This window comes from Aethalodelphis obliquidens, unplaced genomic scaffold, assembly GCF_003676395.1.
Source record: "Aethalodelphis obliquidens isolate GAN/ISIS:26980383/991018 unplaced genomic scaffold, ASM367639v1 scaffold9, whole genome shotgun sequence".
Classification (NCBI taxonomy): Eukaryota; Metazoa; Chordata; class Mammalia; order Artiodactyla; family Delphinidae; genus Aethalodelphis; species Aethalodelphis obliquidens.
In genome coordinates, this window is record NW_020837953.1 from 18,594,022 (window position 1) to 18,610,940 (window position 16,919).

A 16,919-nucleotide genomic window follows, 5' to 3' on the forward strand; every position below is an offset into this window, starting at 1 on the left:
ACAAAAGAATCATGGACTTCATTTAGTAGATTTGTCTTTGGTAGTGGTAATTTGCTAGAGGCAGTCTGTACCTTGTGTGACCACAAGAAAAGAAGTTGGGAGTTGGGAGCAATTCTGAAACAATCTTATGTGCATGGTAGGATAGAACAAATGAGTACGTATATTAGTGTTTTGGGGAGTCAGGGCTCTCACAGTGGGAGAAGAGAAGTAAAGGTGGGAATGTGGTGGTTAATTTGAATGAGAGATGCCAGTTTAAACTCAAGTGAAAATAAAAATCAGTGAGAGTGCTTTTAAATTCAGATTCCTGGGTCACAACTCCAGAGATTTTGAATTAGTCATCTTAGAACCTAGGAATCTGTATTAAAATTCATCTCAAGTGATTCTGGTGTAAGTAGACTGTACTTTTGAGAAACTACTTTTGAAGCTGGGTTTTCAAGGCCAAGCAATATACCATTATCAGTTATTTAACCCGGGCCATTTTCCTCCAGCTTACTCTCTGCCATCCTAGTTATCTCTACCTCTGCTCTCCCAACTTCTTTTCTTAGGGTTGTTAGAGGTAGTGTCTCCCCAAGTTGTGAGGTCTGAAGTCATCTCTTTTCTTCATTGTGTGTTGTAAATACATGTGTTGGCTCTCATATCTCTCCAGGTGTTTTTATTTTCTAAATATGCTTTTGGCATTTTTTCCAACAGATTTGTGATTCCCATATGAAAAGCATTATATTCTAGGTTCTGAGTTGGTAGACAAGATCCCTACCCTTATGGAGCCTACTTATATTTTGATATAGAATACAGTATGGAGGAGGAAGACCATTAAACAAATAACTGTGTGGTGAGAAATCCACACTTGGCCTAAGCTAATAATTTATGAAAGTCAGAAAGGACTTCCTTAAAGAACTAATGTTTAAACCAAGAATGAATTGAAAGTTAAGTAGACTCAGTTGGGTGAAAGGGATGGAGGAAGGCTGGCAGCAGTAACTTTTGCAAGGGGAGCAATAAATAGAAAGCCTAGAGGTGAGAGAGACCATTGGAGGGGGTTAGTATAGAGAGTATGACAGCAGGATAGGGTGAGATTATGAAGAGTCTTGTGGAGGCTTTAAGGATTTTAGGTTTTATCCTAAGTGCAATGAGAAGTTACTGAAAGGTTTTAATTGAAACAGTAATGTCAGATTTGCCTTGTGAAGAGGTAACTGCCTGTTGGGTAGAGAATGGTGGAGGAGGGGTAAAGAGAGGAAGGTAGAGGGTGGACACCAGTTAGGAAGCTGTTGTACTAGTTTTGGTGAGACTGGTGTCCTGGACTGAGGTAGTAACAGAAGAGATGGATAAAGTAGGTAGATTGAAGGTAGACCTACAAGATTTGGTGACAGATTTGTTTTAGATGGTGAAAAGGAGGGAGGAGTTAAGGAGGTCTTACAGGTTTCTGATTGGAACAGTTATATGAATAACTGTCTTTAAATAGAGAAGGGAAAACTGGCAGAAGACCACACTGAGAATAAAGATTGAGTTTAGTTTTAAACATGTTGAGTTGGAGGTGTTTCTAGAGATGTCTAGTAGATTGTTGAAAATATGTGTTAACTCAGGAGAAAGGTCACAGATGGTTATTGAAGCCATGGCTGTAGATGAGATTGCCTAGGCAGCAAATGTAGAAGTGAAAAAAGGACAGTGTCAGAGTCTTGAAGATTTCCAGCTTTTAAGCTTTTTGTAGAGGAGGAAGATCTAAGTAGAGATGTGTTCTTCCACTGTGAAGCCATTTAGAAAACATGACCATTTTGATTTCTTCTTCTGACCATCTTGCTTTTGGTTTTTTCCCATCTTGAACTTTTTAGATGGGTAATTTTTCTGATTAGTTCCTTCTTTTCCTTGTCTTCTTTTGGATTTGGAGTATTGTTTATGATTTCATTTTATCTTCACTATTATTTTATTAGTTATACCTCTTCCTAAATTTTGTTTTAGGATGTGATTACTCTAGGGTTTACCACCCACCTCTTTAACTTATCCCACCCTACCTTCATTATACCATTTTATGTATAGTGTAAGAACTTTATAAACCTTATACAGTTGACCCTTGAACAACCCGGGGACTAAGGGGGCACTGACCCCTGCACAGTCGAATGTATAACTTTACAATTGGCCCCCCATATCCATGGTTCCTCATCTGTGGATTCAACCAACCTTGGATTGTATAGTACTGTAGTATGTATTTATTGGAAAAGTCTGCATATAAGTGGACCCATATAATTCAAACCCGTGTTGTTCATGGGTCAGCTGTACTTCTAATTCCCCTGAGCCAACCTTTGTGTTATTGTTATTGTACATTTTACTTTTACATGTTATAAATCTCATAAATAATTGTTATATTTGCTTTAGACAGTTATCTTTTAAAGGCATTACAGATAAGAAAAAGTGATTTTTAAAATTTGCTTTCATTTTCACAGTTTCTGGAACTCTATTTCTTTTTGTAGATCCAGGTTTCCATTTGGTATCATACTTCTGCCTGAAGAACTTCCTTCCAATATTGCCAGCCAACTGGCGGTACAAGAAATGACTTCTTTCAGCTTTTGTTTGTCTAGAAGTCTTTATTTTGCCTTCATTTTTGAGAGATATTTTTACTGCATATAGAATTGACTTTTTTTTTCTCTTAGTGTTTTAAAGATGTCACTTTGTTGTCTTCTAACTTGCATGGTTTTTGAGACATCACTGTAATTCTAATCTTTATTTCTCTGTACATAATCTTTCTTTTTTTCTCTTGCTGCCCTTCAAGATATTCTCTTCATTTTGATTTTCAGCTTTTGGGCTATAATGAATATAGTTGTGTGGATTTTTAATTCCTTCTGCTTGGTGTTCTCTGAAATTCTTGCATCTGTGATTTGATATCCTGCATTACTTTTGGATGATTCTTGTCTGTTACATCTTCAAATTTTTCTTCTACCGTATTCTTTTCCATTTCTCCTTCTGGGACTCTAATTACATGTATTGTTCCACAGTTCTTGGATGATCTTTTTTTTTTTTTGTATCTGTGTATATGTGCATGCCTACGTGCATGTGTGTTATTTTGGATAATTTCTATTGATCTAGCCTCAAGATAACCTGAACCTTTCCCTAATTGGGTCCAGTCTACTGATGAACCATCTAGGGAATCCTTTATCTTTTATCATGTTTTTTATTTCTATCATTGACATTTGACTCTTTCTTATAGCTTACACATCTCTGTTGAAATTCCCCATCTCTTTATGCAAGTTGTGCACTTTTTTCTACTTGGTGCCTGAACATATTAGTCATAGCTTTTTAAAAGTTCTTGTCTGATAGCGTCATCTCTCAGTTGGGTTTTGTTGATTACTTTATCTCTTGACAATGGGCTTTTTTCTTTTTTCTTGCTTTTCCATGTGTCTTGCAGTTTTTGATTGAGTTCCAGCTACATGTGTAGAAGAATGGTAGAGATAGAAGTAAATGCTATTTGTACCTGTAAATGGACAAGCATCTTTTTTCACAGGCCATTTGTTTGGGGAGTCGAATTACACTCATCAGTAGTTGAGCTGGATTTGGGTTTTGTTGTTGGTACCTTTGCCTTTAGTATACCACAGACTTTACATTCCTCCTGCAGTAGACTCCTGTTACCTTGTGCTTGGAGTGGGAGGCTTGGGTGCTGTAGGGTTTTCTCAGTTTTCCTGTTTTCTCTTTAGGTTTAGTTGTCTCTGCCCACCTTGCTACAGATAGGGGTCTCTGTCCATGCTCCTGCCCCTCCTCTCTCTGAAGGTTGTCATTACTTGTTATTCACTGCTGGGCTTGTGGTAGGGGCTGGTGTTTTTTTTTTTTGGCGGGGGGGGCGGTTCTTGATCCAGCCTTAGTCTTATTCAGGCCGTTGGACTTGGGGGTAGGGCTTTTTCAGTGTTTTTTTTTTCCCTCAGCCAGGTTAGTTATCCTTGCTTATCCAGTTACCTTTGCGTGGGAGTTTCCTGTCCCTTTCCCAGCTACAGTCACCCTCCACCTCAGCATGGTGTATTGGTGTAGGATACTGGCCCCTGGGTAGTTTCTGACACTTGTCTCATAGGTAAAAGGATTTTGCTTCCTCCATCAGCAGGTCTTTGCCTGTATCCTGGGAAGGTGTTTCCTATCCCTCCCTAGAGGCAGAAGGGCTTTGTTTCCATTCTTTCCTCAGAAGTAATCTTTGCCAGAGCCCTATGGGTGGGAAGTTTTGTTACCCCTACCTCAAACTTAAGTTTTTTGCTTTGTAAGATCTGTAGAAGGTGGTGTGGCTTTTTTCCCCCTCGTGGCCATCAGTTACCTCCTTCCTGCTTATGCCACAAAGGAGACTTTCTCTGTTTTCCTTTCCTGCCCCCAATCTTTCTTGTGAGCATACGGTGAAGGTCCAAGAGCTTCTTCTGAGCTTGAGAGTGAGTGGAAATTTCCCTGTGTCTGGGATCCTTGCTACTTTAAACTGATACCATGCTTGGCCTTTCAAATTTTAGCTAATTTCTTGGGTGCTTGGATGGTGGCCATCTCTTTCTCCCATATTCTGCCGAAAAGTGAGACAGTTTGTCCCCTTTCTCCTTGAATGGGCTTATCCCTCTTAGGAATTTTATTTGTTGGGCTGCTTTGCAACCTCAGCTATCTGATGTGACTTAAAAATAGACTTTTTTTTTGGCTTACCCATTGGTTTCTCATTGTTTGGGAGGGATCATCAGTCTTTGTAGCTGTTTACATTCCAGGTAGAGGTGGAACTCCCATTCATAAGCTTTAATTGATGTTTGGTAATAAGATAGGCTTGAATTTACATTCTCTGGTCATCTTTGAAAAACTTCTTTAATCCCAATATTGCCTCATGAGAGGCAAGTTTTAATGTAGGCATTGTTAGAGTTCCGAATTTTATATTAAAAATAAAATGACATTATGCCAAAAAATAACCCTCTGCCCAACATCCAATTCTAAGTAGTGGCTAAATGCAATTGGAGCCCCTCCACCAGATACCTGGCCATTTTGGAACAAACAAAATTATGAAATGGATTTTAGAGCATTTAATTAAGAAGAAATGGCCTTTGGGTATTTTCTGTAAAAGTTGTGGCATAGTCCTGTTTATTCATGAAAGATTTCCTGTTTCACAGATTCTCCAGGTCTCTAAGTGCGTTTTCCTTCCATCCAAGTTGTTTATTCTTCTTGCTACATTGAGGAACCTACATGTTCTTGCTGGCTTCTCTAGCCAGTGTCTTCCCATGTGGTTTTCTTTCTTAAATATTGTAGAGAGAACCTAATTGGTTTTTATGTACTCTTGTAATGGAGCAGTGACATTTTTTTGTTTATAACTTTTTAAACTCATTAAAAAGTGGTAACACATGTGCCTTGTAAATCATTTGAACATTGCAGAAAAGTGAATGGAGGAAAATAATCATCACTTGTAATTCCATGTAGAATAACTCTTAGCATTTTGCATTATGGCTTGTTTCCAAGAATAAATAAATTAGCTAATAAATATATATATCACAATTAAAATCATAATATGCATACAATTTTATGTTTGGTATTTAACGTTAATCACAGACATCTTCCTGCATCATTGAAAGGTCTTACTAAACATTTAAAATGGGACATATAGTCCATTATTTGGAGTTTTGCAAAATGCACTAGAAACTGTCTTTTCCAATAACTACTCCCCTTTGTAGCATTCATAATTTGAAAATCAGAAAGGTTTAAATTTGAAGCTCATTTAAAAAACTTACTCCATTTGTAATTGTATTCCAGTGCATAGAGATATTTAGGTTTCTGATTCTGTTTCTAAAGGGGGTTTTGGTTTTTGGATTCCAATGACCTTATGGCTTTTCTTTCTTTTTAAATTTCAGAATTCCATACGACATAATCTGTCACTGAACAAGTGTTTCCTTAAAGTGCCTCGATCCAAGGATGACCCCGGAAAGGTAGGATTCATTTTCTTAAGATAAAATAATTGGATTCTTCGTTGTATCTGTTGGCATGTTTGAATCTGAGTTATATTTGTTATATAAAGAAAGAGAATTGGAATGAAAGCATTTAGGAACTCTTCTAGTTCATTGATAAGGAACCTTTGTGGAAGAGCAAGTCCTCCTTTACCCACCCTGCCCTATTCTACCTCACCTTACCTTACCCTTTTAGTTGATATGCTTCAAGGACCAGCCAGGCAGGGAGAGATTTCTTTTTAAGCAGTGAGAAGCTAGCTAGCTAGTATAGAGCTGGTCCTCTGTTATAGTTTGCTGTTTCTAATCTAGTTTTTGTTTGGTTATTTTCTTAAGTGTTATGCATTAAATTAAATTTGGCTTTTGAATTGCTTGTTGGAACCACAATTTATTATTACATAGAAGAAGTGAATCTGTATGTAATTGACAAGTGGAAGTAACTCTTACCCTGAAGTAAAATTTTCTGTTATATCCTTGTTTTCTTAGTTGCTGTTTTTTCCTCTTCATTCCATTTATCTTTTGCCATTGTTACATTTTTAGTATTTTATCTGCAGAAATGTCCCTTTTTTTTGGTTTCAAAGCCATGTCAAATACATTGTGGCCTGAACTTGGTACTAGTTGCTTGGTTTCTAAAGCTCAGAGTACTTGCTTGGACCATATTTGGTTGTCATGATAAATTGTTAGTTAGATTAGGACTTTGAGATAGATTATCTGTTGTCAAGCACGCATTCTTTTTTGGATGGTTAGACTTCTTGTCATCTTCTTCAGGCTACTGTCCCTGGAAGAATTTTTCTAAAATGTAAGCCTGGTCATGTTATCACCCTGCTTAAAAGCACTCCCCAGTGTCCTGGAGATGTTTCTTTGTTATAAAATATCCTTTACTATCTTTTCCTTAATCTGCCTTTCTACCAATGATTTTACCTCATTCAAGACTCACTGTGAGGAACTATCGATACTTGAGGTTTCCCAGACATGCCTTTCCTATGGTTTTCTCTTATTGCACAAACTCCTTCTACTTGTCTGCATACTCCTTGTTTTTTAAGATTGAGCTGCAACATTACCCTCTGAAGTTTTTTTGTTTTCACATACTTCAGCTGAGTTTGTTGTTCCATCTTTTGAGTTCCCGTTACTTTGTCAGCATCGTAGTAGTTCCTAACTGGTTTCTCTATCCTGGGGCTTAGTATCTCCAGTTTATAGTAGCCAGCCATCTTTCAGAAAGGTTAACCTAATCATATGGTCTCTTTGTTTAAAATCTTCATTGGTTATCTATTGCCTTTAGGTTAAAGTCTGAACTTAAGAGGGTAGGGACAGTATGTGTATTGTTCACTTTTTAGCCCCTGTTTCTTGCACAGTGGCGGGTGGCACTGAGGAGACACTCTTGTTGAATGAGTGAATGAATGTAAAGTTCACCCTTGAACAATGCGTGGGTTAAAGGCACTGACCCTCTGCACAGTTGAAAATCCCAAGTATAATTTATAGTCAGCCCTTGGTATAAACGGTTTCTGCGAATCCACAGTTCTACATCTCCAGATGCAACCAACTGCAATTGTAGTATTTAATGTTGAAAAAAATCCATGTATGAGTGGACCCGTGCAGTTCAAACCTGTGTTGTTCAAGGTCAGCTGTATTGTATCCTCTGCTAGACTGTTAACTTCTTGAGGTTGGGCATGGAGAGTTATTCATCTCAATTGTAAAGCAGGCACTCTTACATGATGAATGTTTTATAGCACCTTCTATGATCTGCCCCATCAAGTTGGTTCTCAATAAGATTGAATAGATTATTGTAATAGTCTTATTTGACCCAGTTTATTATTTGTCTGTATTCATAACTCTCTAAGATTGTGAATAGGAATTGGTGAAATTTTTCTTTCCTTTAAAGCAGGCTTATTATAAAAAAAGAGGAATTATAACTTTTTATATTTGCCTCATTACAATTTCTGATGGGTAGTGAGTGTATGTGAATCTGACTAAAAATCTTCTTAAACGAGTTTAGAGATTAGCTGTTTTATTAGAGTTCTGTGAAGATACTAATTGGAATCTGTAAACAGTTGATTCAGATTTGATTTTTAAATGAGGTTAAAATCATTAAAAAAGAAAAAAACAACACCCATGAATGCTGAACTATATTATGTACTAAATTTTAACCAATTGGATATCTATTTTAAAAATCTTGTGCTGTTAGGTTTTTTTTTGTGCAGAACTTAAAAGCTTTTTCTACCTTTAATTAAATAAGATCATGGGGTAAGGCAGGTGAATAAGTAATACCATGTTATTCTTTGCAACTATTCATTTTGAATCAGGGTTGTCTTACTCCTATGCAACCAAAACAGTACAGAAATAAATTGAATCCTGGGAGGTTAATAAAAGCTTTCAACTTTTACCATTAGTCTTTAATTTTAAAGTTTCATTTTTATCAAAACACATCATTGTTCTCATTGACTTCGGTGATTATAGTAAATATACATTTGATATGATAAGTATCATACATTTATCACTGATGTGATAAATATCATACATTTGATAATACATTTGTACTAACAGTCATCTTTATTTTCAGTCTCAAGGTGAGATTTAAATACCCATTGTTCTTATTAATTTTGGTCAGAAGTAAATGTTGTAAATCTGATCTTATAAAATACATTTATATGAATAAAATCATTTTAGTTTTTGATATCAAAATAAGATTTTTGTTTAAAAAAGTTCTATTGCTTAAAAAAAGTTTTGAAAACCTCAGATCTGGCCCATTTTATAGACGAGGAACTAAGTAAGGCCAGTAAATGAGGAATGACTTGCCCAAGTTCAGTGTGGAATTAGAACCCAAGTGTATTGGCCAGACTTACTTGCAAGTCGCAGAAACCTATTACAGACTAACTTAAGGGAGAAAATATCTGCAGGAAGGGCTGGAACTGGAGAGGATTCTTCAGTTGTATCACCGGAGATGTCTCTTTACATCCCTTAGTCCTGCTAGCTTCTCTGATGGCTTCATTTTCAGCCCAATTCGTGACAGAGATGGCCATCAGGAGCTTCTGGCATATATTCTACTAGTTTAGTAAGCCTTAGCAGTGAGTGAGTGAGTGGTGCCCTCCCCACCAAATCCCCTGGAGTACCACAAACATCTTAGAATGAGTGCCCAACAAGCAGAATACACTTGGTTTCTTGGTTCCTAGACTGGTGTTTTTTCCACTATACCAGTTTTCCTTGAAAGGGAAGCCAAAATGTTAGTTAAGTTTTGGTACTTATGAATTGTTTTTTCTTTTTGTATTACAGTGTTTCCTGGCATTTGAGGAGCTTTTCCAAAACCACCCTCACCACAGTGGGAGAAAACCATTGAGCCAAGGTGGGGTGGGAGTAGTTTTTGGTCTTGGGTGATGGGTGTACTTTAACCCCTTAGGATTTTGCTACCTGCTGCCATGATCCAGATGGGTCCAAGAGGTAGAGTTAGAAGTAGCTCATACAGCTTCTTCTTCCCTATACTTTTATGGTATAACTCTGTTCAGTGTGTTACCAAGAGAAGTGTAGAAGCCAACTTCAACTTGAAAAGTATTGTTTAATTACAGGTGCTTTTATATGATTATTTATTCCTGACTCAATCCTTTATTTTCTAGAAGTTTTTGTCATAAAAGCCCTTAATATTTGATACTCTCCCATGTACATTGATGGTCTGAAATCCATTTTTCTCAGTTCCCTGAAACTAAATACAAACAGCTACATTATTGCTTTCTTTAAAAAGAAACCCAAAATGAAATTACATTTTGCATCCATAGCTCTGCTGCTTTTTTGGGGATAGATTTCTGTTTTCCTTTCCCTTGATTATAGCCCTGTTTCTGTATCCTGCAGTCTGTTTTTTTGTTTGTTTGTTTTGTTTTTTTGTTTTTTAATTCCTGTCTCTTACCTCTCCTCTTATCATTAGCTTTGTTTTTTGTATTTTTGTCTGGTTTTTTGATCTAATTTTTTTGGTAAAAGCCTTCTTATTCTGGAATTCACAAATGCCTCTTAATTATCTTCAAGGTAAGTATTTTGCTCACATTATGGAAAGACAAATCCTATCAGCTAAATTCAGTTTTCTAAAAAACTAGAGTTCTCTTTTTTGCTTTCCAGCTTAATCTTTTCTCAACCTTGTTCCCTCTTCTCTGGCTCAGGAAAATGATACTTTGACTTTAAAGGAAATAAAAGATTATAAGAAGTAGTTTTAACAATTGCATAATTAAATAGCAGCAATTGGGCTCTAAGAGAAATGAGATGATAGCTAAGAAGTTTAAGACCCCATGAAGGCCCCCTGCCTGGCCTGGGAGAGATAACTACAGTGAATTCATAGGAAGAAGAGGTTTTTGTTTTTTGGATGCTTTTTCTTCCCTGGGGTGGGGAGGTTGTAAGTGCTCAATGGCTGTGGAGATTGGGGGTCTCCTGGTTTGTGAGGAGACAGCAGCTCACTGCTAGAGAATTAACTTTTGGAAGTTCTGAGATTGTGATTATTTTCTACTCCTGCCCTCTGTCATAATGTAAGAGACCATAACATAGTTGACTGATTGCTTTTGTTCAAAGGGTATTCTTTTCTGGCCATGTTAGTATTGTGTTGTATTTATTTGTCAGTTGTCTGTTATTTGTTAGTATCCTGTTTTGGTCATTTCATTTGTAAAGGGTTGTAGAAAGACTGGAGAGGTTTGAGAGAACATAAGATATAGCATTAAGTGATAAACAGTGTTGCAGGAATCATAGGTATGTACCTTGAAGAAGGAAGATAGTATTAAGTTTAATAATAGTCTTAAAGTAGATGTATGATTTTTGTAAGGAAGAAGTTGACGTCTTATCTGTGTCTTTGAATAAAACCAAGCAGGAAGTAGAACTTAAAGATAGGCAAGAGTTCTGTTGGACAGAAATAAGTACATCATATTATTGGAGTGAAAAAACACTCATAGGGTTCCCAAGAGAGGCTTTAGAGTTTGCCACTTCTAAAGCACTTCAAGGAGAGAAGAAATTATTACCCTTCGTAGTTTTAACTCATGATAGGTAAGAACTCCCTTTTGAAGGCTGAGAAGAGGACATGATCAAGAGCAACCCATCAGAACAAAGTTGAGATGGAATCAGGAATTAAGGGAATTAATGTAAGTACTAACATGAGGTCAAGAGTGAAGAAATGGGTTGATGCCAAGAGTGCATGTTAAGGCAGAAGTGGATTATGAATGTAAAGCGGTCAGTTAGACAAACCAGGGTTAGAAAACCCAGACTAAGCATTGAGAGAGGCATTCAGAGAGGATTTGAAAAATAGGGTTAGATAAGAGATGAGGGTCTGATTCAGAGAGACAACACTGCAGAAACAGAAAGTAGTGCTGGCACAGACCCTGACAATACACTGTTAGTCAAAGCAGTTTAGTTAGAGCTGCCTTTTACTTGCACATGCAGTAGTCTCTGTTCTTAAGGGTGAGAAATAACAGTTTGTTGCTGTTGGCCTTTTTTCTTTTCCAGATCTAAACTGCTTTTTAAAAAATAATTTTTTTGCCCTCAGATTAATTTTTTAAAAAATTATACATGGTAAAATTTACTCTTTGGCGTGTAATTCTAGTAGTTTGACCAGTGCATACAGTGTAAGCATCACCATGGTCAAGATACAGAACAGTATTGCCCCTTGGTAGTCAGTGCCCCCCTGCTCCCACTCCAAGTCCTGGCAACCACTGATCTATTTTTTGTTCTTATAATTTTGCCTTTTCCAGAAATTCGTATAAGTGGGTCTCATACAGTAGGTGGCCTTTTGAGTCTGACTTCTTTCCCTTAGCATAATGCATTTAAGATCCATCTGTGCTGTTAGTATCAGCAGTTCCATTTTATTTCATATAGTTCATCTTATGGATTTACCAGTTTAGTCACCATTTGAAGAGCATGTGGGTTGTTGCCAGTCATAAGTTCATTTGAGCATCAAGTTTTTTTCTTTTAGGCTTAGATTCAATAGTTAATTTGATAAATACTGAGATACAAGACAGTGTTGAATTAACCTAAACTAGTAACATACAAGTCATACTATCTATCATATGTGAGTTATAGTAAATATTATATGAGTTATAGTAAATATAGGTGAGCTGTCTGTCTCTTGGAAATCAGTTGTGATGTAGTAAAACCTTATTTATCTTCAACTTAAATAATTTCTAAAAAGATTAGGTTAAGGCACTGATGATTTAAAAACAAGATGTGGCCAACTATTAATTGCTTAATAGAATATACTGTTTTTAAGTATCCTTAACATTTAGAGAAACCATTTACTATACTACAATCAGTATACTAATTACATATTATTAATTTTTTTAACATCTTTATTGGAGTATAATTGCTTTACAGTGTTGTGTTAGTTTCTGCTGTATAACAGAGTGAATCAGCTATATGTATACATATATCCCCATATCCCCTCCCTCTTGCGTCTCCCTCCCACCCTCCCTATCCCACCCCTCTAGGTGGTCACAAAGCACTGAGCTGATCTCCCTGTGCTATGCGGCTACTTCCCACTAGCTAGCTATTTTACATTTGGTAGTGTATATATGTCAGTGCCACTCTCTCACTTCATCTCAGCTTACCCTTCACCCTCCCCATGTCCTCAAGTCCATTCTCTACGTCTGAGTCTTTATTCCTGTCCTGCCCCTAGGTTCTTCAGAACCTTTTTTTTTTTTTTTTAGATTCCATATATATGTGTTAACATACGGTATTTGTTTTTCTCTTTCTGACTTACTTCACTCTTACATAGTATTTTTAATCCATTGATTAAGAGTGAGTTCCTTAATAATCTTTTCTGGGCAACACTTAGATTAATTTGATAATCAATGTAAAAGTAATAAAAGACTGTATTTGTTCAACAAGAATGGTTCAGAGACCTGAGCTGGCATTGGAATAGTTTTTTTTTTTTTGCATTACGCGGGCCTGTCACTGTTGTGGCCTCTCCCGTTGCGGAGCACAGGCTCCGGACGTGCAGGCTCAGCGGCCATGGCTCACGGGCCCAGCCGCTCTGCGGCACGTGGGATCTTCCCGGACCGGGGCACAAACCCGTGTCCCCTGAATCAGCAGGCGGACTCTCAACCACTGCACCACCAGGGAAGCCCTGGAATAGTTTTTGTCCATACATTCATTCAGCCAGTTAGCCACCCAAGCTACCTGCCTTTGAGTGCCTACTGTGTATTGACTGTCGGTAGCCTATTTTTGTGGTCTGAGTAGAGTGATTATTAACCTGTTGCCCAAACTAGAAACTTCTGAGAATAAAAAGACATTTTTCTCAATTATGTATAGGCAATAGGTATAAACCAAGACTAAAACCGGGAAGGATGTTCACTCTGTCTATATGGTGCATGCAAATGCTGTACCTTGGAGCTATGGGCAGCTACCCAGGAACAGCACCCTAAGATGATGGAGGGTAAAAAAAAAAAAAAACCTATAAAATTGGATTACTGGGAGAGAAACTGGGAGAGAAAAAACATTGAGACACATGGTCTGAAGCCAAAGAAGTCAGGGGCAAAAGGGATCCAGTACTATGTCTGAGGCTCTTGATATGGTGTGCACTGAGAGCAGAGAATAGTCTGTGATGATTCACTTTACCAATGAGCATATATACATGATAATATAGTTAGTTAAAACATAAAATTCACAGATTTAGCCATTTGGAATGGCTAGCTATTTATGACAGGGACTGCTTTCCCCAGGAATATGAAATTAGTATTAACTTCTTGGGTTTATTTATATTTAATCAGATAATGGCATTTTTATTAGGCTGTTTCTAATCTAAGAGCTGTTAAAGAAAGGTCATATCAGTGTGTAGTAGAGCAGGGGGCTTTGTACTGACATAAAATTTCAGTCAGAAATTATTGGAATAATTAAAATGTACTTTATTTGAAGTGATATTTTGTAATGATGAAAATAAAGGCATTAAAGTCCATTGTTCATCTTTGACACATCTTGAAGTTGGCAGGTGATTCGGTTTTGGAAGATGTGTTCAGAGCTGGACAATTCTAGTTTGTGATCTTTCTTTGGGATTTTACAGACTAAGACATTGCCTTCTTCTCCAGGAGGACGTTAACTTGCTGTACCAGAATTGTTGATGTAAGTTAATAATAATGCCTACATTTGTATATAGCTTTACAGACTAGGGGGCTATTTTTTTTTTTTTTTTTTTTTTTTTGCCGTACACGGGCCTCTCACTGTTGTGGCCTCTCGCGTTGCGGAGCACAGGCTCCGGACGCACAGGCTCAGTGGCCATGGCTCACGGGCCCAGCTGCTCCACGGCATGTGGGATCTTCCCAGACTGGGGCACAAACCCGTGTCCCCTGCATCGGCAGGCGGACTCTCAACCACTGCGCCACCAGGGAAGCCCAAGGGGGCTATTTTACATGCATTATCTCAATCTTTAAAACAAAGTTGTATTGAGGCCTCAGTTTTAGATACTGATCTTTAAGTCCATAGTAGATTTTTCCATAACAGATTAGTTCACGTAAATCTCATATAATGGAACGTCACATAAATGGAATCATTTGGTATATACTCTGTATCTATCTTTTTTCATTCAGCATAATGTCTGTGATGCTATTGCATATGTCAGTTGTTTCTTATTATTGCTAAGTAGTATTCCATTGTATGACTATACCACAATTTTTTGTCCATTTATCTGTTGGTGGACATTTGGGTTGTTTTCAGTTTAGGGCTATTATGAACAAGCTACTAAGAAATTCTTATACAAGTTTTCTATGGACATATGCTTTTGTTTCTCTTGAATAATGGAAGGATTGTTATGTTAAAGGGTAGATGGAACATTAACTTGATAAGAAACTGCTAAATCTTTCTCCAAAGTGGTTGTGTATTTTACATTCCCAGTAGCAAGACATGTGAGTTCCAGTTGCTCCATATCCTGACTGACAGTTGATATCACCTATCTTTTTTTAAATTACTTTTTATTGGAGTATAGTTGATTTCCAATGTTGTGTTAGTTTCTGCTGTACAGCAAAGTGAATCAGTTATACATATACATATATCCACTTTTTTAAAGATTCTTTTCCCATATAGGTTATTACAGAGTACTGAGTAGAGTTCCCTCTATCTTTTTAATTTTAATCATTTTAGAGGATGTGATGTAGTGTCTCATAATGGTTTTATTTTGAACTTTCCTGATGACCATTGATTTTGAGCATCTTTTTTATGTGCTTAGCTGTCATTTGTATATCTTCACTTCTTAAAGTTCTTTTAAAGTCTTTTGCAATTTTTTTTCTTTTAAAATTTGGTTGTCATTATTACTGAGTTGTAAGAGTTTTATGTATATTTTAGATATGTCTTTTCTTGGATTTATATTGTGTAAACATTTTTTCAAAATGTGATTTGCCTTTTTGTTTTCATAATAATGTCTTAAAAAGAGAAGTTTTAGATTTGATGAAGTCTAATTTATTAATTTTTCATTTAATGATTAACGACTTGTGTGTCTTGTCCAGGAAATCAACCAAGGTCATAAATATTTTCTCCTCTGTTTTCTTCTGTAGGTTTTATAGTTTTAGTTTTTACATTTAGGTCTGTGATCCATTTCAAATTAATATTTATGTATGGAGTGTTTAATCTTCCTGTTGAATTATTCTTTTATCTTTATGAAATGTTCTTCTTAATTTCTTCAAATACTCTTTGTCTTAAAACTTTATTTGTCTGATATTAATATAGCTTCTAAAGCTTTCTTGTGCAACTTCATGGTATATTTTTTTCTAGTATTTGGCTTTTTTTTTTTTTTTTTTGCGGTACGTGGGCCTCTCACTGTTGTGGCCTCTCCCATTGCGGGGCACAGGCTCCGGACGCGCAGGCTCAGCAGCTCCGCAGCATGTGGGATCCTCCCGGACCGGGGCACGAACCCGTGTCTCCTACATCGGCAGGCGGACTCTCAACCACTGCGCCACCAGGGAAGCCCCTCTAGTATTTTGCTTTTAATCTATAAATATCTTTGTATTTAAAGTGTGTGTCTTATAAACAGCATGTAGCCATTGACTCTTCCTTCTTAAATTCAGTGTAGCAGTCTGCCTTCTAATTGGAGTGCTTAGTCTGTATTTAATATGATTATTGGTTTGGTTGTTCTTTTTTTTCCTTTTGTTTCTGTGTTGCTTCATTTTTGCAACCTTTGTGGTTAATCAAATATAGTATTCTGTTTTATTTTCTCTAATGACTTATTAGCTATATGCTCCTTTTCTTTATTTTTCAGTAGTCATTCTAGAGCTTAACAGTATGTATTATTAACTTATCAAAGTCTATTTTGATGTAATATTATACCACTTTTCACTTTACACCTCACACTTCATACCACTTACTACTTGCCTCTTCCCATCCGTTTCACAAGCGTAATAACCCTACAACAGTATAATTCCATTTATCTACCCATCCTTTTCTTTGTGCTGTTGTCATATCTTGTACTTCTCCTTGCATCATAAATCCCACCTTAGGATTTGTTTTATTTGCCTTAAAAGGTTAGTTGTGTTTTAAGGAAGTTATTTTGACTAAAATATTTTCCTAATTTTTTATCTTTTCTGATGTTCTTTTCTATAAATCCAAATTTCAATCTGATATCTTTCCCCTTTAGCCTAACAACATCCTTTGGCATTTCTTGTAGTGCAGGACTGTAGGCAACACATTTTGTAGGCTTTTGTTTACTTGCAAAGGTCTTTATTTCATCCTCATATTTTTGGGGGGTGTGGAATATTGAGTTTTTTGGGTTTTCCCCATCTTTCAGACCTTTGAAGATGTTCCATCATCCTTGGTCTCCATTATTTCTGGAGAAAAGTCAGCTGTCATTCATAATATACTTTTATTTTCTTGTATGTAATATGCCCTTCCCCAGTCCTACCTCCTCTGATAGCGTTCAAGATTTTTTTCTTTATCTTTAGATTTAAGCAGTCTGTGATGTGCCTCAGTGTGGTTTTCTTTATTCTGCTTGGAATTTGCTAACCTAGGATCAATAAGAAGGGGTTTTCATCCAAATTTGAGATATTTTTGGTCATTATTTCTTTTAAA

At 36.7% G+C, this 16,919-nt stretch overlaps 1 protein-coding gene across 7 annotated transcripts in view; it reads left to right on the forward strand.

Annotated features, from left to right (window-relative positions):
- The window catches only part of FOXJ3 (forkhead box J3), a 131,257-nt gene that overhangs the window by 43,225 nt on the left and 71,113 nt on the right, over nt 1-16,919 (forward strand). For all 7 annotated transcript variants that reach the window (XM_027108908.1, XM_027108911.1, XM_027108907.1 and 4 more), the window contains exon 4: nt 5,829-5,903. In XM_027108908.1, coding sequence (XP_026964709.1) covers nt 5,829-5,903 — 75 coding nt within the window. The remainder of the gene's footprint in view (nt 1-5,828; nt 5,904-16,919) is intronic.